Here is a 24,505-nt window from a genome sequence, read left to right on the forward strand (position 1 = left end):
AAAGAGTAGTCGATGGCAACAACTCCTGGCCAGCCTCTGCCCTTACGTCTTACTCACTCCTCAAACATAGGGTGCTTTCTGAGCCTCTGGGAAGCAATAGTGACCCAAAGCTCCAAAGAATTCTTCAGACAGCACAGGCTGTCCTTGAGTTCTCCAGTTATGAATATTGCAACTGGGCAAACAGGCAGTCAGTCATTAAATCATTCGCTAGTCTCTCAAACTCTCAGCCAGAAAATATTGGATTAACATCTTTCTACTATCTCCCCTCCAGACTGAATATGAAAAGACTTTTTCTGAATTTTAAAAACTCAGTAATGGTTTCAAAACTGATGCATCTGGCTCAGCTTCTCCAGATTTATGATACAGAGAGTCTTTTTACATGGGCCATTTAGAAGTCTTATCTCTGGCCAAGAGATTTACAACCCACCAACCAAAGTATTTAACCCCAATTATAATAAACTCCCCAACGAAGATAAGCTGCAACTAACTCTCTCTACAGAGTCGGCTAAGTTGCAGCCTCACATTCCCATTCAAGATGAACTGCTTCAACATAAAAGTAAGCTCACTGTAGTTATGCAAAGATTAAATCCTCAACCAAGATTAAAAAGGGATTCATGCTTACCTTCAGACTCTGGAAGCAATATGGAGCAGGATATGGAAGTTCAACTATCACACGCAATCTCCAGACTCTCCAGCCCTTCAACTCCAAAATCAGTCCATGGCTCAGACACTTGCAACTGGAACATTCTGATGGAGGTGACTTCCTTCCCCAAATGGCTGCTGAAAGTGCACTCAACAGACTTCAGAAAGTGAAACTGAAAGTGAGAGTGTCAGAGAGAACCCTGGAGCTCAATTCCCCAGGCTTTCCCCGCCTCACCTGGATGCCCCCTAACTACCAGAGCAGGGACTTCCACTCCGCCAGACATGTGCCCCGGAGTGCTCCTTGCCTCAGACCCTCACTTTGACAGTGTAACTGCTCTCCTTGCCCCAGATAGGCGGGTCATGCCACGGGCTTCCCAAGCCCTCTCTGCAGTGCCCCCTCACTCGTTGCTGGGGACAACTTCTATGATGGAAGAACTGATGCACACCAACCAATTGGCAATCAATGACAGTGAAAGGCAGAGCCTCACAGCACCCACGCACCCGCCTACAGCATCTCATCATGAAAGCCGTGGATACACCCTACGCCTTGTAGGACTTTGTTCCTGGTGTATCTTTGGGCAGCAATCCTCATCTCAAGAGCACTAGCGAGCCAAGTACCCAAGGCAGTCTATCTGAGACAGTGAACATTCAGGACAGTCAGCTTCCGGGAAGAAAGTGTTGGACCAACTGAGTGCCTCTCTAATGCCCCAGGGTCAGAAGGGCAGATGCCGGCAGATCTTGACAAGAGCTCCAGTTCCTCAGCTTGACAGCTGGAGATCCTCCGATTCTTGAACAGAGTTCTCCTACCAAAAACTCAACTACCACCTCAATCTCATGATATTCCACAGACCAGCATAAGATCCTGCTGTGGAATGTGGGTGGGTAGTTCCGTTGCAGAGACGCAGACTGCACCAATTTCCTCTCCCAATTCAATATAATCTTGTTGCAGGAAACCTGGACAGCAGATGACCTTGCACTCAAAGGATTCCACTCCTACAACGTGGGGGGCGATATCTGGAGCAGGCCGAGAGAGACTTAAAGGTGGTCTGGGTATTCTTGTGTCCACTTCCCTGTGTGCATCAACGTCACCCCTCACTCCACTCAGATAAGCTGCTATGGTTATACTATGTCACCTGGGCCCTAGCTCACTCCTGATAATCAATACATATCTCTCACCACAGAGTCAGAAACCCGAAATCAGCGCTATGTGGGCTGAATTTGGACAATATACAGACAAACTCCTGCTGGCCAACCCTGATGCCTTGCTGGTGCTGGCGGGGTGACTTCAATGCCAAGCGGGGGCCTGATAACCACACACTATTTTCCCAACATCAGCTCCCACTGCCCTGCTTGGAGTCCGAGCACCCACCCCGCCGCTCAAAGGACCAAAGATCAAACTATGCTGGCCTCTGCCTTGCAAAACCGACTGCTAGGCTCAACCTCCTTGCAGAATACTATCCAGGAGGATATACGTACTTATCTGGCTCCAAAACAAGTAGCATTGATTACATTGCTATCTCTGGAAATCTACCTTTTGCTGGGAATTTTAAAGTAGTTCCTCACCAAGACAGCGACCACATCTCCATGTTGCCCTCGTTGCCCAGAGGACCTCTACTGCCATACTAAAATTCCTACGGACTAGAGGGGGACAATACATACCTGCCTCCCTCAAATTATTTGAGGCTAAGGTGCTGGCACAAGTCCTCTACGGAGCCCATTCTGGGGCCCTCCCTCCAATCTTGCCCCTTTGGAGCAGGTGCAGTCCAAATTTCTAAGAGTGGCCCTTCAAGTTCTTCACTGGGTATCAAATGCTTCCCTACGCTTGGAAACTGGCATGATTAAGGTTGAGGCCAGAGTGTGGCTGTCAACCTCTGGCATAAACTATACCTCAACCCTCGGGGTCTGGCCCCTCTGACCTTACAGGGTGGTTTTCAATCTCCTTGGAAAAGGGCCATATGGTCTAAACTGCCGCTTCTGGGCTTTTCTCCCCCAATCCTACTTGCTGTGGGCCATGATCAGGGGAAAAGAGCCATCAAACCGAGGATCATGGACACTGGGTGCCCAGCTGACCTCGGTAGGGTCTCAGCCTTCCTATCTCCGGAAAGCCTCAGATACTCTGCCTCCCCTGCTGCGTACCTGTCACAGCTAGAAACCCCAAGCCACCGAAGGATTTTTACTCTCTCCTGCTGCCATGCCCTCCCCTCCCCTCCCCTCCCCTCCGCTGTACTGGAAGGCAAATACAGAAAGATCCAAATGGCAGAAAGGCTTTGCCCCTGTAGCACTGAGGCAGAGAACATGTACTTCTCCTCTGTCCCTTTTACAGAGACGCTCGGGCTAAGCTTATCTCTCCGCTGCTTCATAAGTACTCTGGCCGCCCAACTAATGTTGCTTCTTTCAGATGAACTGGCCGCCCAGTTGCTTCTTTCAGATGAAGTCCTGGCCTTTACGTTTAATACTGCCAAGTTCTGCGTGGCAGCATGTAAGATATGGCGACCAGGCCTTTCCCTCCCATCAGCTCGGCATAGATCTGAACTGCGATCTTTGCCACTATTTCCTAGTGCTCCTATTCTAGATACTTTGTTCTAGTCACTGCATTTTAATTATATACATTAGCATTTTAATAATCTCATAGCTCCCTGCAAGGGTAGCACTTTTAAAGTATTATTTTATACACACACACATATATATATATATATATATATATATATATATATATATATTAGAGTAACAGTTTTACGGTTCCATATATTGATTTTATAATACTGTAGTTTTAGTAGTAGTTTTATTTATAACTTTAGAGTAGCATTTTTTAAATTATTAATAGTTTCTAGTAATCTTATAGAATAGTATATTGCAGTAATTATAGTTAATAGGAATTTTAATATAACATGACTTCATATTTTTTCTTATGACCATACTGCTTTATAATTGCTTTTAATCATGCTCTATTGTACTATCTTATGCTGGTCTTCGACCATAATAAAGATGATTGATTGGCATATACCAGGCAATAAAAGGTCTTTACAGCTTATATGGCGTGAAAGTTAAGATGGACACCTTAACTTGCAATTTCCATTCTCTTTAGAGCATGAGTGAAAATGTAAAGCATCTTAACTCTCATCTTAAACATTGTTTGGATTACTGAATTTCCAAGTGTTTAAAAAAGGTATCTTACATGTAATCTCCCATTCAAATGCATACCAGCATGTACCCTGCTTAGCAAAGAGGACAATTCATCCTTGATACCAGCTCTCTTCCACAGGTGTGGCCTGTTCTTGTGTTTAACAGCAATTTGATCTGCAGAAATTAGGTGAAGTTTTCTGCCACATGAAGATAAGCATGAGCCCCTGAACAATACAAAAATTGGCAAACCTATTTTTTAGCTTCCTAACTTTTGTATATGTGGCCTTCTGTTTCCATCTCTCACACATGCACACATTGCAGACATACACATACACTGCAGCCATTTTCAAACACACGCTGCAGCCAGACACACACACACACCAAAATCATTTAAATACCACTTCCTCAGTGTGAAAAAATGTTGCAATGCCAACCCTTTAAACCCCTGTTTAAAAGAGGAAAACTTTAAACTGCTCTATCTAAGCCATTCTTCAACAGCTCTTCACCAAATTTGCAGGGGAGGTGTCTCTTGTCACCTAGTGAATGTGTGCTGATGGCCAAGCAGATTGGACAAATGGTTTTGATTTTATAAGCAATAGAATGTTCAGGGCTTATAATGGAGGAACATTGAAAACACTCTTCATCTTAACTTTACTGGCTGTTGCACCAGTATAATAAGTACTGAGGTTTTCACCTTAGTGCTGAACCCACCTTCCCCCCCAGACGATCAGTGATCTGCTGTGTGGCATGCAGCTTGCATACCAACACAATCCACGCTGCTCTGAGCAGCACACATCTCTGGATGCCGGGAAAATGAAGCCAGCCTCCAGGTATCCCTGAATGCATTGAGGGATTTCAGTCCTCAAGCCCGACACTCTAGGTGCCTGACTGTGAGTCTGCTCGATCTGCATGTAGCCTGAGCATACACACTACCCTGTACCTGGGTAAAAGGGCTGGTAGGGCTTCCCAAGACTGGGTAGGGCTGCTCGTGTGAACAGGTTCACTCTCTTTCTAGTGCTCAGTTGAGTAAGCCTGTTTTGCAGTTGAGGATTTCCAGTGACAAACTCAGTCTGGCAACAATCTATATTTCTACATTTGTGAACTGCTGCCACAGAGGCTTATAGATCTTTCTTTGGTGTAAAACCTCACACTTTCCTATTACAGACAGAACTCATAAACTCAGATTCACACTTCTAGCAGATGTCCCAGTATTTAAAGGTAAAGTATGCCATCAAGTCAATTTCGACTCCTGGCACCCACAGAGCCCTGTGGATTTCTTTGGTAGAATACAGGATGGGTTTACCATTGCCTCATCCCGTGCAGTATGAGATGATGCCTTTCAGCATCTTCCTATATCGCTCCTGCCCGATATAGTACCAGCAAGGATTCGAACTGGTAATCTTCTGCTTGTTAGTCACGCATTTCCCTGCTGCACCACTTAAGGTGATGTCCCAGTATTTAGACATCCATTAATGGTTATATGTTTCCTGGAGGGTATATTATTATTATTAAATTTCTATACCACCCTTCCAAAAATGGCTTAGGGCCGTTTACACAGAGGAATAATAAATAAATAAATAAGATGGATCCCTGTCCTCAAAGGGCTCACAATCTCAAAAGAAACATAAGACAGACACCAGCAACAGTCACTGGAGGTACTGTGCTGGGGGTGGATAAGGCCAGTTACTCTCCCCCTGCTAAATAAAGAGAAACACCACGTTAAAAGGTGCCTCTTTGCCAAGTTAGCAGGGGTACTTATGATTACGAGCTAATCTTGGCTGACAGAGATGACCATAAATGGAAATCACAGTGAAATGATGGTGTATCTCACTGTGATTTCCATTTATATCCTTCATACTAGTTATAATACAAGAGTTAAACAGATTGGTCGCATTGCAATCAGCCCTTTTGTCAGTTTTCTGGGTTAGCAGGTATAATCTGTTCATATGCCACATTTCCAAACACTACAGTGAAGTTAGCATCTAGTTTTATAGCATATTTGGATATTTACCTTTGTGGTGATGAAGGGAGTTGAGAAAATATGAAGGATCCATATTTTTGGTGTTTCCATTCCAAAATCACAAAATGTTGTTTTCAGGTATTATGGCGGTCAGATACTTAATAATACTTAATAATTTGAAATCACTCTGCTCCAGTCCACTGCACTTTTATACCCAACTCAAGTTCTGTTGAAGAAGGATTTCACTTCTTTAGGCATCTCTGGTGGGACTTCAGAAAGATATTAAGAGCAATCTGTGATTTGTAGAAGTGTGCTACGCCATGCTGAGTTTGTCTATCAACATTTATTATAGGTTCTGCATCCTGCAGTGGAGGCTCTGGACCTTCGAGACTGCGAGATTTCAGACAGTGCCCTGCGGCAGCTTTGTAGCTGCAAGCAGCTTAAAAAAATACACTTGAATGTGTGGAAAGAAAACAGGCTAACCGTTACTTCTGAAGGTACGTTTTCTGTATGGTTTTTATTTCAAAGGCTGCTGGGATAGAGAAGGGTTATTACACTTTAGACGACAAATTTTTGTTTTCAAATTAAAAATGTTAAAGTTTGCTTTTAGCAAGTAAATATGAACACAGAAGACTGGCTTCTCTTTCATGCATCTGCTCTGGAGACTGTACCCATGCCCTCTCTTTTATTGTTTTGAGCTTTTGTATATAACACGCATCAGCTGTGGTGGCTCAGCGGGGAAGCAGCTTGCCTAGGGAGCAAGAAGCTGTTAGTTCGAATCCCCACTGGTGTGCTTCCCAGACTGTGCCTCGTAAATATATAATTGTAGTCGCCTGTATTGGGCAGCAGCGATATAGGAAGGTGTTGGAGGCAGATGCTCACTTCAGTGACAACGGCAAAGGCATCATCTCAGACTGCGTTGGAGGAAGGCAATGGTAAACCGCTCCTGTAGTCTACCATGAAAACCACAAGGCTCTGTGGTCACCAGGAGTTGACTCCGACTCGATGCAATCTTTCCTTTCCTTTCCTTGATATAACACACAAAACTGCCGTAAGCCGAGTCAGATCATTGATCCTGCCCTGTATGGTCTACTGTGACTGGCTGATGTTCTGCAGGCAATGCTGGGCCTATCATTTGCAGTTTGAAAGGAGAGGATCCATCCGAAAGGAAGATGGGGAGGCGGAGGAAACAAGGATATGCAACTTCCTTAAAGCTTGCTAAGGAGGGTAACTGCTGAAATATATTTCATTATAGAGATAAGGTTTACAAGGAGCTCTTACAGATGGCGATATGTTCCGACGAGTGTGTGCACACACCATTTTCTTGTTTGAGACACAAGGTGTATTATTTTGAAAGAGCTGATTTATTGCTCTTTTATTGTGGTCTAGGCACTAACCAGAAAACCTAGACCTAGGGTTGCTGCATAAAAGTGTACTCTAATGAGTATGATTTATGATCATGAATGTAGCTAGCAAACTGTGTTTGACAGATTACTGGCTGAGAGTCCAGGAGGCCAGTGGATGCCTCTGAATAGGGAGTTAATGACTTGGAATATTATGCATGGGGAAGTCATCAAGTGACTCATTTTCCAGTGGACAATGTATGGACAGAGGAAACAAAGCAGCAGTTTGGGAGCTTGAATGAGACAGTGGAATGGAGATAGTAAGGTTGGGAAAGCTGATGGAATGCACCTTCGGGTGCAGGGGTGTCTCAGGGAACCTGATGTGATCTGTTGCTGACTTGTTAGAGTGCATTGTTTCCATCTGATGCTTAGCCCATATGGTGTAAAGAGGACACACTCAGGGAAAGTATGTTCATATGTATGCCTATGTGAAATTTGTTGCTTGGCATTAGTTATGCCATATTGTTAAACTATGTTAAAGAACTGTTACCCTATTCATTTGTTTTTCGCTTACTGGCAGAATTCGCAACTGCTGATGGGGCAAGGCATGACTAGTTTGAACCGGCCAATGGCTTTTGCATGCATATTTTGTAACTCATTCTTAGGAAAACAGGAACTTTGGTCTACCAGAGTTAATGACACATAACTGCCTCTCTTGAGTAACTAACTGTAGAAGAACAGCTTAGAAGTGTATAAATAGGTTGTCTTGCTGAATTGTACTTATCCTGCTTTGAGCATGAGCCAAGCAGCACCTTTGCTACTTAAGGGCAAATAAATCTTGATCTTAAGTCCTCTCTGGACTCCTCTCACTTGCGGTGGCCACTTGGAGGTTGCTCCGCTGCAAAATAGGTTCCAGGAAATTTCCTGGTAGCCGGCGTACCTCTTCACCAGGCGGGAGCCTCAGAGGGGTCGCACCGCCCAGTGGGGTCCTAATTGCACCCCAATATCTGAGTCATGGCACCATTGAAGTATCGGGGTACCCCTGACCCCAGTAGGGGAGGCTTGTTCCTGGGCGGATGGAGCCCAATAATCAGCCCAGACGAGAGGACTTAAGAGTAAGATAACTTTATCAGTTAACTGTTTACAATGTATGAAATTAAGGGGGGGAACACTGATTAAGCATGCTTGTGTATAGGGTGGCAGAAAATGCTAAAAAGCTTGTTTTGTAAAGGGAAGTTGCCAAAGGAAAACAAGTTGCTAAGACAGACCCTGTAAAAATTGAGCAATTCTGTACATCTCTCAAATATCCTGATTTATGAACCTTATTTTGGGCTATGCCAGGTATACACCTCCAGATTATCTCCTCCTGAGCCAAATCTAGCTCAACAAACAAGATCTTGCATTGATGTTGTAATGAACATATGAAGCTGCCTTATACCAAGTCAGACCATTGGCATTGGTCCTAAGCTCAGTATCAGACACTCCACCTGGGACTTTTACGCACAGCAGGTTTTACCGCGAGTTTATGGGGAGGTTTTACTGTGAACTCAAAGTTGTCCAAAAAACCTGCCACAAATACTGGATTTTTTAACCCTGGATATAATTTGGGCTACACTCTAATGTGCAGTGAAAACCCCAAATTGTGTGTGAATTTGTTGGGGTCCCTTTTTGGGGTCCCTTTCCCAGCTAATCTGGGTAAGGAGGTCTCCCGCCCCCCATAAGATACTTGCCAATTAACAGGAGACGAGAGGGGGATCCTTTTCAGTTTCTTTATTCAGCTGAGCAAAGCAACCGGAGGACTCACTCGATGCAGGCAGGGAGTGGCGCGCCGGCAAAGGGGGTCACACACATTCTTATACCCCTGAGTAAACAAGCTCAGCCCATTTCCCCCCCTCCCCAAATAAGGCTATTCCCCCCTCCCCAGCAAGGTAACTTTATTGGCTGTTTCAAGCTTGCTCTGTTTTCCTATACATTATCATATACATTTCATAGATTTGCCCCTTTGCAAGGGCCCCAACCTCTTTTTCCTTTCCTTGCGGTTTTCAGGCTGAAGCAATTGCAAATGAAGGGTTCTGGGAAAACTAAGTTAGCATAACCAGCGCCATTTTCTGCTTCTGTACAAAGTTGCTTGCAATATTAGGAGACAGACATAGAGTAACACAGGCATCCCCAAACTGCGGCCCTCCAGATGTTGCTGAACTACAACTTCCAGCATACCCAGCCACAAAAAATTGTGTCTAGGGATGCTGGGAGTTGTAGTTCAGCACCATCTGGAGGGCTGCAGTTTGGGGATGCCTGGAGTAACAGGTTTGTAGCAGCCTGAAAAAGGTCAGAATTAAAACCGGTTCTTTCCACGAAGGGGATTTTTGTTTTCTGTGTATGCCAAACCACAAGCAGACAATGGGCTGCTGATAAACGCAAATCTAGAAACTGCAAGAGAGGGAACAAGGAAGTGGGTGAGGCCCTTGCAAAGATGTAATGTATAGGAAATTAGCTAGCTTGTTTAAAGTAACCAATAAAGACTGCTTTTAAGGTGGGGGTTTGGGGGATTTTCGTGGAAACAGGGAAGTGGGGTGAGGTGGTTTACTTGTGACTATATAAGCTGTCTGTAAACCTTACTGGGGGCTTCTTCTCTTGCCTGCAAGCTTGAGAGGAGCCCGGTCTGCTTTGCTTAGCTAAATAAAGTGACTGAAGAAAAGAATCTCCTTTCTGCCTCTGTCAGTTTGGATTTCTACAAGGTACAGAGGCAGGAGCCAGCCTTACCGGAGTAGCTGGAGGGCGTGAGCCTACAGCCTGAAAGCTGACCCCAACACAACAGTCAGCAGACTGTTCGTCTGTGGTTTAAACAGAAATCCCCTTCTTGTGACCTACATAGCTCAGACTCAGCCCCACGGCCTGTTTTTGGGTGCAATAAACTATTCTAACAGTTTCAGGCAAGCAAGGTTACAGAAGCAAAATGGCGTAGGTTAGGCTAAGCAAGTGTGCAGAACCCTTCAAACTGATGCCCGATAACTTGCAGGGTCTTGGGGGAAATCTAGCCGATATATGAATGCAACCCCCTCCATTCCAGAGGAGATGTGAATTAAAGGGCTTCAAAAGCCCCGTGTGAAAAGCTTCTTGGCAGCAGCTTTTCACGTCTCGGGCAAAAAACTTTCCCAGCCCTACTGTCTGAGCATTGTTCAGTGCTGTGGATAATTGCACCTGAGATCTCCGGAATGCAAGGCAGATGCTCCACCACTCAGCTGCAGTGCCGCCTCTCTGGAATATGGCTGTAGTAACTGATACAGCTTTCCAAACAAAGTGAAGATACTGCTGCTCTCCCTCATATGCAGTTCTCCTTTCGTTCTGTGGTGCCTCCCAGGCAGCCAGCACCAGCTAAACCATTACCATAAATTGATTGTCCACTTCAAAGGGCTCACCAGGATCAGGGGCCAGGAAGGCACATTTAGACTGCATCAGGCATAAGAAAAACAGGGAAGAAAAAAGAGTTCATGGAAAGGACAGGATCAAAGGAGGATCAAAACAACAGAGGAGCAGAGGTGGCCAAGGAACAACCAGCCTGCTAAAGCTGCCTCCCCTTGCCATTTTCTGCCATTTGCTTTGCAGGAAGGTGAGACCAATGGCCCCTGAGCAGTCAAATCCATCAAAGCCAGCAGGAAGTGGCTGTTCCCCTGCAATTCATTCCCTCAAGTCCATAACAGCAGAAAGACAAAGTTCTTGTACTGGTTGTAGGAGCTTTATTGTCTTTCTCCTGCTAGAGGATAATTGTATATAGTTATATTTTCTATAGCAGGAACACTCTGCTAACTGTGCTGAATAAGTCATTGCAGCTCCAGGGAGCCACTACTTCCTGTTCAGACTTGATAAGGTGCTAGACACAATACTACAAACAGGTTTGTCATGTCTATGAAGGTCTGCTTGCTTTTGAATAGGGAGTTGCTTGTTTTCAGGAGTGCCTTAAGGCCAGTTGCTGACTGTCTGTCCTTAATGTACGGACAGTAAGAAGCATACATTGATACATTATATTCTAACATCTGCGACAAACTAAACAAGTGAACGAATATGGCAGGTGGTGGAATAATGGGCCACTCCATATGGAAGTATTCAGGCCCTTTCCCTTGTAACTTGTGAACAAGGCCAAAGTGTTAAAGTGACAGCAAAAACCACACTTGCGGCTTTAGAATCTCTGGAGTCTGACTAATTGTATACATTATGCTGAAAATGTCCTGAAAGAGCCCATGGCTGATGTTCTGCAGAACATTACAGCTGTCTTGCAGTGGAGTGTGTGTGTGCGCGCGCGCAGTTGCACAAAAGGTCAAATGTAAGAATTGCACAAATGCAGCTGTGCCGTTTTCCAGTGGCCGTCTGTCGTGCAACTGAGTTTGTGCAACTCTTGCATTTGCTCAAGGAACACTTTTTGCACAACTGCAAATACGTTCCATTGCAAGGCAGATGGAGCATTGCATAGAATGTCAACCAGTGTTTTTAAAGTGGTAATCTCTCCTTATGCCACTTGAATGTTCAGCTTCTGGAGATAAAAGCTCACCTGCATTAGAGTGGCTTGTTTTGTCTCTCTAATAGGCGTTGCGGCGCTGGCCTTGTCATGCCCTTATCTGCGTGAAGCCTTTTTTAAAAGATGCAGCAACCTTACGGACAGCGGAGTCCTTACTCTTGCACTCAACTGCCCACATCTGCAAATACTTAACATAGGTGGATGCTCCAGCATCACAGACATATCACTGGAAGCCCTCGGGCAGAACTGCAGGAACCTACATAGCGTAGATTTTTCATCTACTCAGGTAAGCTAGTTGGTAAGGAAAATACTCCTGGCAAAAGGTCACAAGCACGTTAGAGGAGAGTTTTGAGAGTTTGTAATTAAAGGCATGTGAAATAAGCCCTATTCGGACAATAGGTTGAGCACTTGTACAGGTGTACAGTGTACACAGGTACAGAACTATACACAGGCAAACATGTTATATTGAACACACTATCTGTACTATGCATTTGAGAGGCCTGTACCCAGGTTCACTTTTACAATGAACAAGAGTAAAGTCATGCACACAAAAACATGTGTACAGACATCTGCACGCTTGTACAACATAATGTCTGAATAGGACTTCTGTTACTGAAAATGAATGGTGTATTGGATTCTCTTGCTTGATTGTCATCATAGTTTTGCTAAGTTGGAGTTTTATGACTGGAATTCCCAGCATAATTGTAAAAACAGCTTTAGGGCCCTTTAGTTTGGATTGAAGGTGCAGAGAAAGGGTGATCCCACCCTTCTCCCCACATTGATTCAGTCACTCCCAGCTGTTGTTAGCCATGGAGGGGGAAACTTACAGGTACAACTGTTGTGCCCATGAGTTTTCCTCTCAGCAGTTTATAGCAATTTGGATTGAGACATGGTGTGGCAGGAAAGGATTGACCCTCCACCCAACACACACATACTCCAAAGTAGAGGGCTGTAGTGGTTGTTTTTGCAAGAAGAAAATTGGGAATCCCAATCACAAGAGCTCCAGTGTAGTTTGGCCTTCTGGCTGATATTGGTCATTAGACAGTAATGTGTCTGTGGAGTTTGGCACAGAAGGAAGTGTCCTTTGGAGTTAAATGCTTGCTATATGAGAAATGGGCTTTAGAGCAATGTAAACCTGATTTTTTCAGTTAGTGCAAGAATATCCATTTAGCAAGATGCTAAATGTATAAACAGGATCTACCTTTAAATAGCTGACGTATCTGTGTGTGTTGGGTTGCATTTTGCTGGTTGGAGAATAAACAGTTGAGCCTCATTAATTGGTTAAGTCGGCCTGATGGATGATCTCCAATTGGGAATTGACAGAGGAAGTGTGACTCTCTTGGTCCTTTTGGACCTCTCGGTGGCTTTCAATACTATCAACCATAGTATCCGTCTGGAGTGTCTGAGGGGGTTGGGGGTGGGAGGCACTGCTTTGCGGTGGTTCCACTCCTACCTCTCGGGCAGGTTCCAGATGGTGTCCCTTGGAGACTGCTCTTCTTCAAAATCTGAACTTTTGTATGGCCTCAGGGCTCCATATTGTCTCCAATGTTGTTTAACATCTACATGAAACCACTGGGAGAGATCATCAGGAGATTTGGTGCAGGGTGCTATCAGTACGCTGATGACACCCAAATTTATTTCTCCATGTCAGCATCATCAGAAGAGGACATAACCTCCCAAAATGCCTGCCTGGAGTTGGTGTTGGGCTGGATGAGGGATAACTAGCTGAGACTGAATCTAGATAAGATGGAGGTATTCATTGTGCAGGGGTCAGAACTTGAAAAACAATTTTGATCTGCCTGTTCTGGATGGGGTCACACTTCCCCAGAAGGAACAGGCACGCAGTCTAGGGGTGCTTCTGGATCCAAGCCTCTCCCTGGTGTCCCAGGTTGAGGCCGTGGCCAGAGGTGCCTTCTATCAGCTTCGGCTGATAGCCAGCTGCTTCCATTTCTTGATATGAACGACCTCAAAACAGTGGTACATCTGCTGGTAACCTCTAGACTGATTACTACAATGCACTATATGTGGGGCTGCCCTTGTATGTAGTCCAGAAACTACAGTTGGTTCAGAATGTGGCAGCCAGGTTAGTCGCTGGGTCATCTCGGAGAGACCATATTACTCCCATACTGAAGGAGCTACACTGGCTGCCGATATGTTTCCGGGCAAAATAGCAAAAGATGTTATTAACCTATAAGGCCCTAAACAGCTTGGGCCCTGGGTATTTAAGAGAACGTCTTCTTTGTCATGAACCCCACTGCCCATTGAGATCATCAGGTCTGTCTGCAGTTGCCACCGGCTTGTCTGGTGGCTACTCAGGAACGGACGGGCCTTCTCCGCTGCTGCCCCGAGGCTTTGGAATGCGCTCCCCAGTGAAATAAGAGCCTCCCCATCTCTGACAGCTTTTAAAAAGTCTTTAAGGATGCATCTGTTCACCCACGCTTTTAATTAATATTGTTTTAATGGTTTTAATGCTGTTTTAAAATATTGTTTAAAAAAATTAATTTTAAAAAAATTAAATAGTAATGTTTTAAATGTTTTTGTTTTAACTGATGTTTTACTTTCTGTTTTTATTTTGTTGTAAACTGTCCAGAGACATAAGTTCTGGGCGGTATAAAAATATGATAGATAAATAGATGTATTAATTGTATTAACAGGGTTAAGTATTAAGTATTAGCAGGGTTAAAAAGTTACATATTTGTGTCCAAGCTGGAGCCTTTCCACATTCTCTCTATAACAACCCACCTGTATGTACCAGTCTTAATAGCAACCATGGTGGTTATGTTTGTTGTGTGTTCTCCTTGTCTGTTATCAAGGACAGCATTACTAAAGCTGCTGCAAATGTATAAGAAGCGTCTGCCTTTAAATAGCAGTAAGACGTTCTTTAAAAGGGTTCAGACACATTTGTGGAGGATAGGTCCATCTATGGTTATAAGTCATGTTGGCTATATGGATCCTCCCTGTTCAGAAGCAGCATGCAACTGGAAACCAAGAATGTTCTCTCCCCCGCTTCTTATCCTCACAACAGGTACTTTAGATTGTGCGAGAGTGACTGGCCTAAGGTGACCCAGTAAGCTTGATGGTTGAGGAGGAATCTGAGCCCAGGTCTCCCCAGCTCTGGTCCAGCACTCGAGCCCAGGGTTTCTCCACCTTCTGGCCCCCAGAAGGCCATTGTGGCTGGGCCTGATGATGATGTAGTCCAGCAATATCTGGGGATCCAATGCTGAGCACCCCTGCTTTAACTACAGCACCACATTTCTGTGTGTCTTAATTACTAATCTCTGCAGAAAACCATTTCTGTTGATCTTTTACAATAATTTGGGGGTTATGCTGGCTTCCAGCTAGTTCAAGTTCATTCAAGTTCATGCTCTGTTGGGGAGGAAAACAGACTGTTTTGAAAACACTGTCAGAAACGTTTTAGGATTTAAGTGAGTAATTCCTACATACTTGTTCAGTGTACCAATAAGAAGTCTGTTGTTTTTTCCCTATCCAGGTTACTGACAATGGTGTAATAGCATTGGTCAGTGGAATGTGTTCAAAGAATTTAAAGGTAACTTTTCAACATGTTCAAGTTCAAAACATTAGTAATCAGTTGCATATTTATTTATTTATCATATTGAAGTGTCTTAACTGATTTAACAGTTTAAAAAAAAATCCTAGTTTTGTTTCTAATAGTTGATGTGTTCTCAGTACTTGTTCTCGTTAACAGGAGATCCATATGGAGCTGTGTGTGAATTTGACAGATGTAGCTGTGGAAGCTGTCCTCACTTACTGTCCTAAGATGTACATTCTTCTGTTCCATGGATGTCCACTCATAACTGGTAAATTTTTGGAGTAGACTTTTCTAGCTAATTTTTAGAGTCGTTGAGTTGTTAAAAAGCTATGCCATGCCTTTGCACTTCTTGCTTTGAAACATGTTGCCAAGATGGAAAATACTCTGCCTAGTGGTAAAGATGAAGTTACCTGAAGGTCTGTATGAGGGCTGCCAGATCAGAGGCATTCTCAAGCCTGATATTCAAGAGGTGGGGCCTGGTGATGACATGTGATTGCAATTATCCATTGATGGATAAAAGGTCTACCTCCTCCAGGCCAGCTGGCAGGGGTGCATGAATGTGCCAGCAGTGCACATTTAGTTTGGAATGAAGGAAAGGAAGTGAGAGGAAGGAAGTTGAGGTGGCCAGTGACCAGAGATGAGTTCGATCACAAGATAATTATAAGCCACTAATGTGCTACCACAGTCAGATAGTCACCACACCAGGGGCAGGCAACCTTTGGCATTCCAGCTGTTGTTGAACTACAACTCCCAGCATCCCCAACCACCTCAGCCACAAATTTATTGTGGCTGGGGATTGGGGGGATTGTCGTTCAACAACAACTGGAATGCCAAAGGTTGCCTGCCCCTGCACTACACCATTGTAATTTGGCCCAGAACAAATTGCTCCATATTATTCAGTTATTAGATGCAAACCTCATTTTTCTCCCAGAGATCCCAGCATGGTTTGCATAACTCGTCTCCCTTGCTCTCCCATGCAGTCAGTGCTCAGAACTAGGCCTGTTCAGGTGATCTCTGGGACCTTTGCTGGGCTGGCTTGAAGGGGACACGAGCTAGTCAAGCCAGGAGCCTGGCCCACCACAAGTCAGTAGACCTCAGCTTAAGCTAGAGGGCGCTAGAGCAGCAGGACAGGCCTGAACACACCTTTGGGGCAGGTGATGCTGGAGGAAAGGGCTTGGGGGCCTTTGCCTTTGAGGAGGGCCAGGCCCAAGTGGCAGTTGAGGGGAGAGGCGGATGCAGGGGAGGCCTGCAAAGGGCCGTAGCATGCTTGCTGATCAGGGGAGGAAAGTCTACAGCCATTGGCTTCACAGGCTAGCTGGCCATTATATGAACGAGCCAGCGGGAGAAAGTTCTGTTCCTGTTGCCAGTATGTGTTAAGGCAATTAGAAACTGTTGCTTTGAAGCAGGAGACGCATGTGGCCAGTTAGTTCATTCAGGTCCCAGTGTTGGAATTTTTTATTCCTAATGTCCCTCAGTAGCCAGATTTTAGCTATGAGTTTATTGGGTCCTGACCAGCCGCTTGCCCACTGCCCAGAAAGTGACACACACAGGCACACACACAGACACACCGGAAATCAAATTAACATTTTGAGTTACATTAGAAATCGTAACTTAGGAGCAAATCTTAAGAGGTTTAAACTGTAAGTCTGTAAGTCAGTCTCAGCAATACAAAAGATCAAACTTACAACAGGAGATTCAATGAAAAAAAGAATTAAAGAAATAATCAAAAACTATAGCCAGGGGTCTGGCTAGAGAAAATTAAGGGGGGAAATCATCAGAAGAATAGCCAGAACTTGAAGCCCCAGAATGATGAATAAGCAAACATCAAAAGAAGGAGAGAAAAAGAGTGGAGGAAACATTCTAAAAATCTAATCCGTTATCCAAACTTTGGTAATCCCTTGTTTTTGGGAAGTGTTCTTCCTTCCCAAAAGGATGGCTTGGAGTACTTGTTAAGTTTTGATAGGCCACATTTGTTTGTTTTGTTTTTGGCATTTATATACCGTGGTTTACATAAAAGCTTCAATAAAAAACCATAAACCAGCATGTTTAGATTGTCACATGCTGAGCCCTTTAAGCTTTGTTGCTTCTTTCTTCTCTCCTCCCCTCAAAGCAAATGGTCCCTAGGTAGCTCTGTGGTGGCGTGGCAGTTGAGAGGGGAAGGGCCACCTCATCTGGAGCATGGGAGCTGGATGGTGGCAGCTTTCCAGCCTGTGTCTGTCTCTTCTCTCCTCCCCTCAGAAATCACCTATATTGATTAGAAAGATGTCATTTTAAAATGACTAGGTATTGATTAATATTGCCTTGTGTGCAAGAATTATGAACTGCCAACTTTCATAGTTGCGTATTTGGATTAAATTACTTCACCGGTCAGTTGACTATTACCTAATGGCCAACGCTTAGCAGAAAAAGCCCCTTCTATGTTCTTGTAGCTTTTTTCTGATTACTAGTAGCTGTTTATTTGTATTTGATTTTGCATAAATGACAAATCAGATACCCCATCTAAATTCATCTAACTGACCCTAGACAAGCTAACTTCCCTGCACAAAGAGCCAGCAAAGTAAATTTGCAAACTGTCAGCTTAGAAATATGTGTCTGTGTGTGTGTGTACACACACACATACACACACACACACACACACACACACACACGAGAATCTCATTATACATGAATTCTATATCCATGGTTTCACATATTCATGGGTGTCTAATTGACACCCGGTTTCATTATCTGTAGATTCAAAACAGTTAAAACCCAGGTATCCATAGTTCCTAGATGGCGGGAAGTGACCGTGGAGGTCATTTCCAGCCACCATTTTAGCAATAGCACTTAGCAATAGCACTTACATTTATATACCACTTTATAGCCGGAGCTCTCTAAGCAGTTTACAATGATTTAGCATATTGCCCCCAACATTTTGGGTACTCATTTTACCGACCTCGGAAGGATGGAAGGCTGAGTCAACCTTGAGCCCCTGGTCAGGATCGAACTTGTAACCTTCTGGTTATAGGGTGGCAGTTTTACCACTGCGCCACCAGGGGCATTTTGTCTGTGGGAGCCATTTTGTGGCTCATTTCATTTTTTAAATCCATGATTTTTGGGACCATTTGAGTGGCATTGCTGGACACCAGGAGACCCGTGGAACATGGTAGCGCACTTCATTTGGCCCATTTTTGTGGAGTTTTTTGGGGGGCGGTTGAGTCTGGGAACCTAACTACCATGTTCCCATAGACTCAATGACTCATTATCCACAGTAATATGTGGTGTAGTGATCAGCCTCCCCTCCCTCTAAAGAGTTAACAGGAAGTGAACCCTGTCTTGACTGACAGGCTGGTGAACTCCAGGGCTCAGACAATCAGCACACCAGGTGGGTGGGACCTAGAGAGCTGTTGCCAGGAAGAAGTGAGTTCTTTGTTGGAAGAAGTGAGGCTGGAGGTGCACAGGAGGACATGTGGCCATGGAGGTTGGCTGCAGGAGGATAACTGTAAAGCCTGGGAAGACAGGATTACAGGAGGCTTGAAGTCTCATCAGGAGTTTGGTGAGTTCAAGGAAAAGGGAATTTTAGTCTAGGGAAAAGTTTGTTTAGTCAGACTTTGCATTAGGGATGTTATATTTCTTTCATGTGTGTGCTTTTGCATATTCCTGATACTATTCTATTATTGTTTACCTGTAATGCAATTAAAATAAGAAACTCTAGCGTCCACCCACTCTACCTAGGGTGTTGCAAAAGACCCTATAAACATTTAAGTGTGCCTAAGACAACCAGTTTTTGTAACCTACTAAGCATTTTGGTGTGTATCTAAGAAAGCTGAGAGAGCCACAATCAGAAGCAGTCTGTAGTACTTGAATAAAACTGTGTTTTTTTTTAAAGTTATTTTCGTTTTACAAGCCTCTCCAAGTTGGTTTTTAACTCAGGAAAAAAGTGGGGCCGAGGGGGATTTATCTGGTGCAAACACATCCTCAAACGTTCAGCAGCTATCAGTTTTCTCACCACGTGTAGGCTTGCATGTGGAAGATTTTTGTACTTGTCCAAGAGCCAAATTAAGAGTTTTTTTCCTAGGTTATCCCACCCCAAGCCCAGAGAGTTTCTGTAGACAAAAGGGGTGTTGGTAGTATTTTGAACCTACAAATAATACAGAATAGTTTTAGGAGAAGCCTAGCCAGGCAGCTCAGTAGGGATGACTCAGTATTTCTTTCCCTCACATGAGCTTGCTCTGAGACAAAGTCTGTAATCCGCTAAATACAGAACGGAACCCCCAAGGATAATGGGATCCATGTGTGTGTGTGTGTGTGTGTGTGTGTGTGTGTGTGTGTAAATGCAAGACCCCTACTCCTTCACCAGGCCAGTATGAAGTGGAGCTCCTCCCCTGGTCAGAGGAGAGTATCGTAGTCTCCCATGCAATTAGTACTTAGAACTGGGCCTGCTTGCTTGCATGCTTTTAATTTTATTTTATTTAACATATTTTTATACCGCCCAAAACTTACGTCTCTGGGCAGTTTACAACAAAATGAAAACAGAAAGTAAAACATTAGACCAAAAACAAAAAGTTTAAAACATTACAATTTAAAAACAACAATAATATTTTAAAATAGCATTGAAATCATTAAAACAGTATTAATTAAAAGCCTGAGTGAACAGCTTAGCTTCAGACATAGAACATGAGTAGCCTGCAGACTCTTCTTTTGGGCAGGAATCTAGACAGGTGACTGGGACTTATTGGCACAGATAAATACATTGATAGGAGGGCAGGAGAGACTGGTTGCAAGGTGTCACAGCCTAGTATTAACCAGCCCTACGATTAGAGGAGCTTTACTGCTGCCACCAAGTGGAAATCTTTATTTTCTGGCTGCCTCCACTAAACAGCCCACCAGACCTCTGACTTATACCCAGCTTAGGTGATGTGGTGTGACAATTAAGAGTGGGGTACGGGGGGGAATACAACATACAGACCACTCAGGATATGAATTATGAAGATATAGGTTTACCTGAAGTGAAGAAACAGCAACCAAATTTGAGCAATAGTTCTTGCAATATTTGTTATGAACAATAACCATGAGAGCAAAAGCCAAAATAAAATAGGATGAGTTCATTCAGCTATCCTACTCTGATATGAACCCTTACAGTCAATCTTACCTGCAGCTCCCCTAATCAGACATTCCTTCTCTAGTACTTCTGTACCTTCTTCCAACATTGTCTCTCTCAACTGCCCTAAACTACCTTTTTATCTCCCTCAAATAGTCAGTCAGGAGGGTAAGACCCTGTTTGATCTTTTCCTCACCCCAACTGTTTGCAGTGGGGCATAACTCATCACAGCGAAACTCCTGACCCGTCTCCTGACCTGGTCATGGAAATTTACCCATTTGAACTTTTAACCTTTGTATAAACCGCCAAAAGAGAAAAAGAACCCTGATCTTTTAACCTTTGCTTTTCTCTCAAGCAACCATTTTACAGCATAACACAAAATGAAGACTTTAGCTCAGCCTTCCACACACGGGTATCAAAAGAGCAAGTAGATTCAAGATTGATGCAACTTATCTAGAAATGCTGGCGTTTCACAGGATTCTCCTGTGTCATGAATGTCCACCAAGCTGAATAGGAGGATCTATATTTATTTTTATATTTTCTGAACGACATTATTCCGAACATAGCTTGGGAACTTCAGTTAGTTCAAGATGCGGCAGCCAGACTGGTCTCTGGGGTAACCCAGAGAAGACCATATTATGCCTGTTCTCAAACAGTTGCATTGGCTGCCAGTATGTTTCCTGAACGGCTTAAAGCCCTGAATGGCTTAGGTCTGGGTTACCTTAGAGAGCGCCTTCTTCTGCATGATCCTCACTGCATGTTAAGGTCATCTGAGGAGGTCCGTCTCCAGTTACCACCAGTACATCTGGTGGCGACTCGGAGGCTGGCCTTCTCTGTAGCTGCTCCTGGGCTGTCGAATGCGCTCCTGGCAGAAATCCATAGCTTAAGTTCATTGTTGGCCTTCAGGAGGGCCCTTTAAGACCTATCTGTTTGGCCTGGCCTTCCAGGGTTTTTGAGCTGTTTTGGATGTTTTAATTGTTAATGGTTTTATTGTTTTTAAGTTGTTTGTTTTTAAAGGACTGATTCACACATGGGTTTGGGTTTTTTGTTTGTTTTCTGTGCACTACCCAGAGCCATTTGGATGGGGCGGTATATAAATGTAATAAAGAAAGAAAGACATAATATTTTATTTCAGATCAAATCAATCTTTATTACAGTCATAGACCAGCATAAAGTATATGGGGTGATTACATATTAAAAATAAAAGTAGATATTAAAAGCAGGGGTGCACAATGAAAAATTATGATCAAAAACTATAAAAATCAGAAGTAGAAGTAAAATTTAAAAGAAAACTATGTCTAAGACATCGTCTAACTGACTTGGGATTGTTTTAATGAAAGGTGGTATACAAATTTAACAATACAAAAATTTAACAATAAATAAGACAAAACAAGACCGCAAACTAAATGACCCTTAATGATCGACATCTAAGAATTGCAGTTAACAGTACAAATATTGGTAAAGGCTTAATAAAAATATCATTTTTTACGTGGCATAAAAGAGAGATGCAAGAATGCATTAAAAGTTATATGAAAAACATGGAGGCATATGAAATCATAAAAACCTGGGTACAAATATGTATAAAAGGCATCATAAAATCATCATTTTTACAAAGGCATAAAAGAGAGAAGCAAGAATGCATTAAAAAGCTATTTGCAAAATGTGGAGGCATAAAATCATACAAAGGTAACTATAGACATAGTAAAGAGTTGTATCAATTCAGGGCAAGGTAAACTGTAGGAGTTCTGGGCTGCCATGAAGCACTCTGAGGCAGCAGGCAAAGGTGTGCTCAAGTTAGTCCATAAAGTTGGGTGCTGGGCACAAACAGGTGTAGTAGTTTTTTGTTTACTACATCTTTAGACTGCCTTTCAGCCCAAAAGGGTTTCAAGATAGTTATAGTAGATCAAAGCAACAACAAAACAATCCAAATAAAAACTGCAAGCAGTAGCGAGACAAGAATTAGCAGAAAAAAACAGCAAAAATCAAAAGTAGCAACCAATAGCATGTTGAAAGAAAATATCTTAACTCACTTGCTGAACCCTAGAAGATTGTTCCACAAGAAGGACCCACAAGAGACTGCAAAGCATTCATCTAGCAGTGGCAACTTATTGACCTGGAGTTCAGTTGCATACCCCATAGTCTTATGAAAAGATCTGAAATTGTATTTATAGATTTGAGAAATACACTCCTTTCCCCCCTTCTCAACTATTTGTTTTGTGTGCAAGCCTTTTCTTATTCTGAAGAAAATTGCAATGTATAATCCAAAGTATTTATCATTCTGATTCCTTCTATTTTCCAGATCGTTCCCGAGAAGCCCTGGAACAGTTGGTCAGGCCAAACAAATTTAAGCAAGTTTCATGGACTGTTTACTGAATTTTATTTAAAGTTGCAGACAGTGCTTCATTTGGAGGAAAGAAACCATCTCCAGAAATACTCCTCTCCTAATGATGTAGATAGTTCTGAAGAGTGTCCTGTTTCCCACTGAAGGGCAGTGTTACCAGCCAAGACCCTTCCCATCCAAGAGTAGTTGTATTAGTACTTTGTTGATATTCTCAGTAACAAGACCTTTGTTTTTGTTTGTTCCACATGGTGATGCATTAAGAATGGGAAGTTGTTGGTGTTTGTAGAACAGCAGCACTTAAGGGCTCTAATAAACGTTCAAGAATCATTGCATTCCTACTCATGAAGGGCCAGCAGTGAGTGATGGCATGCTGCAAGTGGGGGGAGCCAGTGAGGCAGGGGAACAAGCACCGAATACACATCTTGTAATTGCAAACAGCTTGTAATCCTACCTGCTCATCCATCACTTTGGTTTCAAGGCAGGCATAACCAGGGCATGTTTTCTTCATGCTGCTTCTTACTTGGAAATAAAAGCTCTGAGCTTCATGGTACAAATCTATTGTCTTTTATTTTACTAGTAGACAAACACAAGACTGTGTGTGTAAATATAACTCCTTCCTTAATGCTGTGTTTTTGGTGGGAAAGCTAAGCTAACATGGCTCCATGCTAAGCCCTTCTGGCCAAGATAGCTAGTTCTGACCTAGTAAACAACACAGTGGCTGACGTCTTGACTAGATTACTCAACTGAAATCCTGTTGAAATTAAAAAGCCCTTTAGAGTGACTTGTGAGTAGTACTACTGAGTAACTTAGCCTGGATGTCAGACACTTACCACTAGCAGATATTTTACCATCAAGTATTACTGAACAGGAATTTTTGATTTCTTCCTAAACTCTGCTTGCTTATTTATTTATCATCCCGCTCTTCCTCCAAGGAGCCCAGAACGGTGTACTACATACTTAAGTTCCTCCTCACACCAACCCTGTGAAGTAGGTTAGGCTGAGAGAGAAGTGACTGGCCCAGAGTCACCCAGCAAGTATCCTGGCTGAATTCGGATTTGAACTCTGTTCTCCAAGTCCCTGGTCCTAGTCCAGCACAATCATTAGCATGTATATTTGTACAGCCAATTGCCAGAGGGAAATTAAACAGTTTCCAAAGGAAAGTTCTGGAGATTTGTTGAATATGCTGTGCATTAGCATAATCTGAAAAAGAATCTAATCACCTCCCATTCCCACTGGAAGGCTGCTAACTGTGACTTTACATCGAAGGTGGAGCACAATCTGTGACTCGGAATGATTCAGAGTCTCTGCACTAGTTGTGCTGGAAAAGCAAAAGAATGTATATACACACACCCACACCCCAGAAGAGCCTGCAGGGAGAAGGATGGCTGTGTGTCTCCTGTGCCATGTGTAGGAGCAGCAAACTCTTCCATAGCTGAAAGTTAATAAATGGTCTGTGGAGTTAGAGAAGGTGGGCGGGGGATCTCTTACCTAGCATAACTGACACCTAATCATTGCAAAGGTAAGGGAAATGTTTGCAACTGGACCTTTCATTATGGTCAGGGTACTGGATGAATGTTGTGACTGAAATGAATGAGAAGGGGGCTGACATCTACAGCTTGCGAACCACTCATATGTATGGTAGCCACTAATCATAAGGGAAGGGTGTAAAGTTAAGTATGCCCCTACCGACCACAGAGCCCTGTGGGTTTTTTTGGTAGAATACAGGAGGGGTTCACCATTGCCTCCACCCACACAGTATGAGATGATGCCTTTCAGCATCTTCCTATATCACTGCTGCTCGATACAGTTGCTTCCCATAGTCTGGGAAACACACTGACGGGGATTCGAACCAGCATGCTTATGCTTGCTAGGCAAGTCATTTCCCGCTGTGCCATTAGGTGGCTGTAAGGGAAATGCAGAGAGGCTGATAGAGGTAGAGGGCCTATCAACAAT

The 24,505-nt window shown here is 43.5% G+C and overlaps 1 protein-coding gene across 2 annotated transcripts in view; it reads left to right on the top strand.

The window, feature by feature from the left end:
- AMN1 (antagonist of mitotic exit network 1 homolog) overlaps window positions 1-23,097 on the top strand; it is a 28,119-nt gene extending 5,022 nt beyond the window's left edge. For both annotated transcript variants that reach the window (XM_053257809.1, XM_053257810.1), the window contains exons 3-7: window positions 6,078-6,222; window positions 11,650-11,867; window positions 15,072-15,128; window positions 15,288-15,399; window positions 22,511-23,097. In XM_053257809.1, coding sequence (XP_053113784.1) covers window positions 6,078-6,222; window positions 11,650-11,867; window positions 15,072-15,128; window positions 15,288-15,399; window positions 22,511-22,584 — 606 coding nt within the window. In that variant the 3' untranslated portion in view covers window positions 22,585-23,097. The remainder of the gene's footprint in view (window positions 1-6,077; window positions 6,223-11,649; window positions 11,868-15,071; window positions 15,129-15,287; window positions 15,400-22,510) is intronic.
- The last annotated feature ends 1,408 nt before the right edge of the window (window positions 23,098-24,505 follow it).

This window comes from Hemicordylus capensis, chromosome 5 (genome assembly GCF_027244095.1).
Source record: "Hemicordylus capensis ecotype Gifberg chromosome 5, rHemCap1.1.pri, whole genome shotgun sequence".
In the NCBI taxonomy this organism is placed as follows: Eukaryota; Metazoa; Chordata; class Lepidosauria; order Squamata; family Cordylidae; genus Hemicordylus; species Hemicordylus capensis.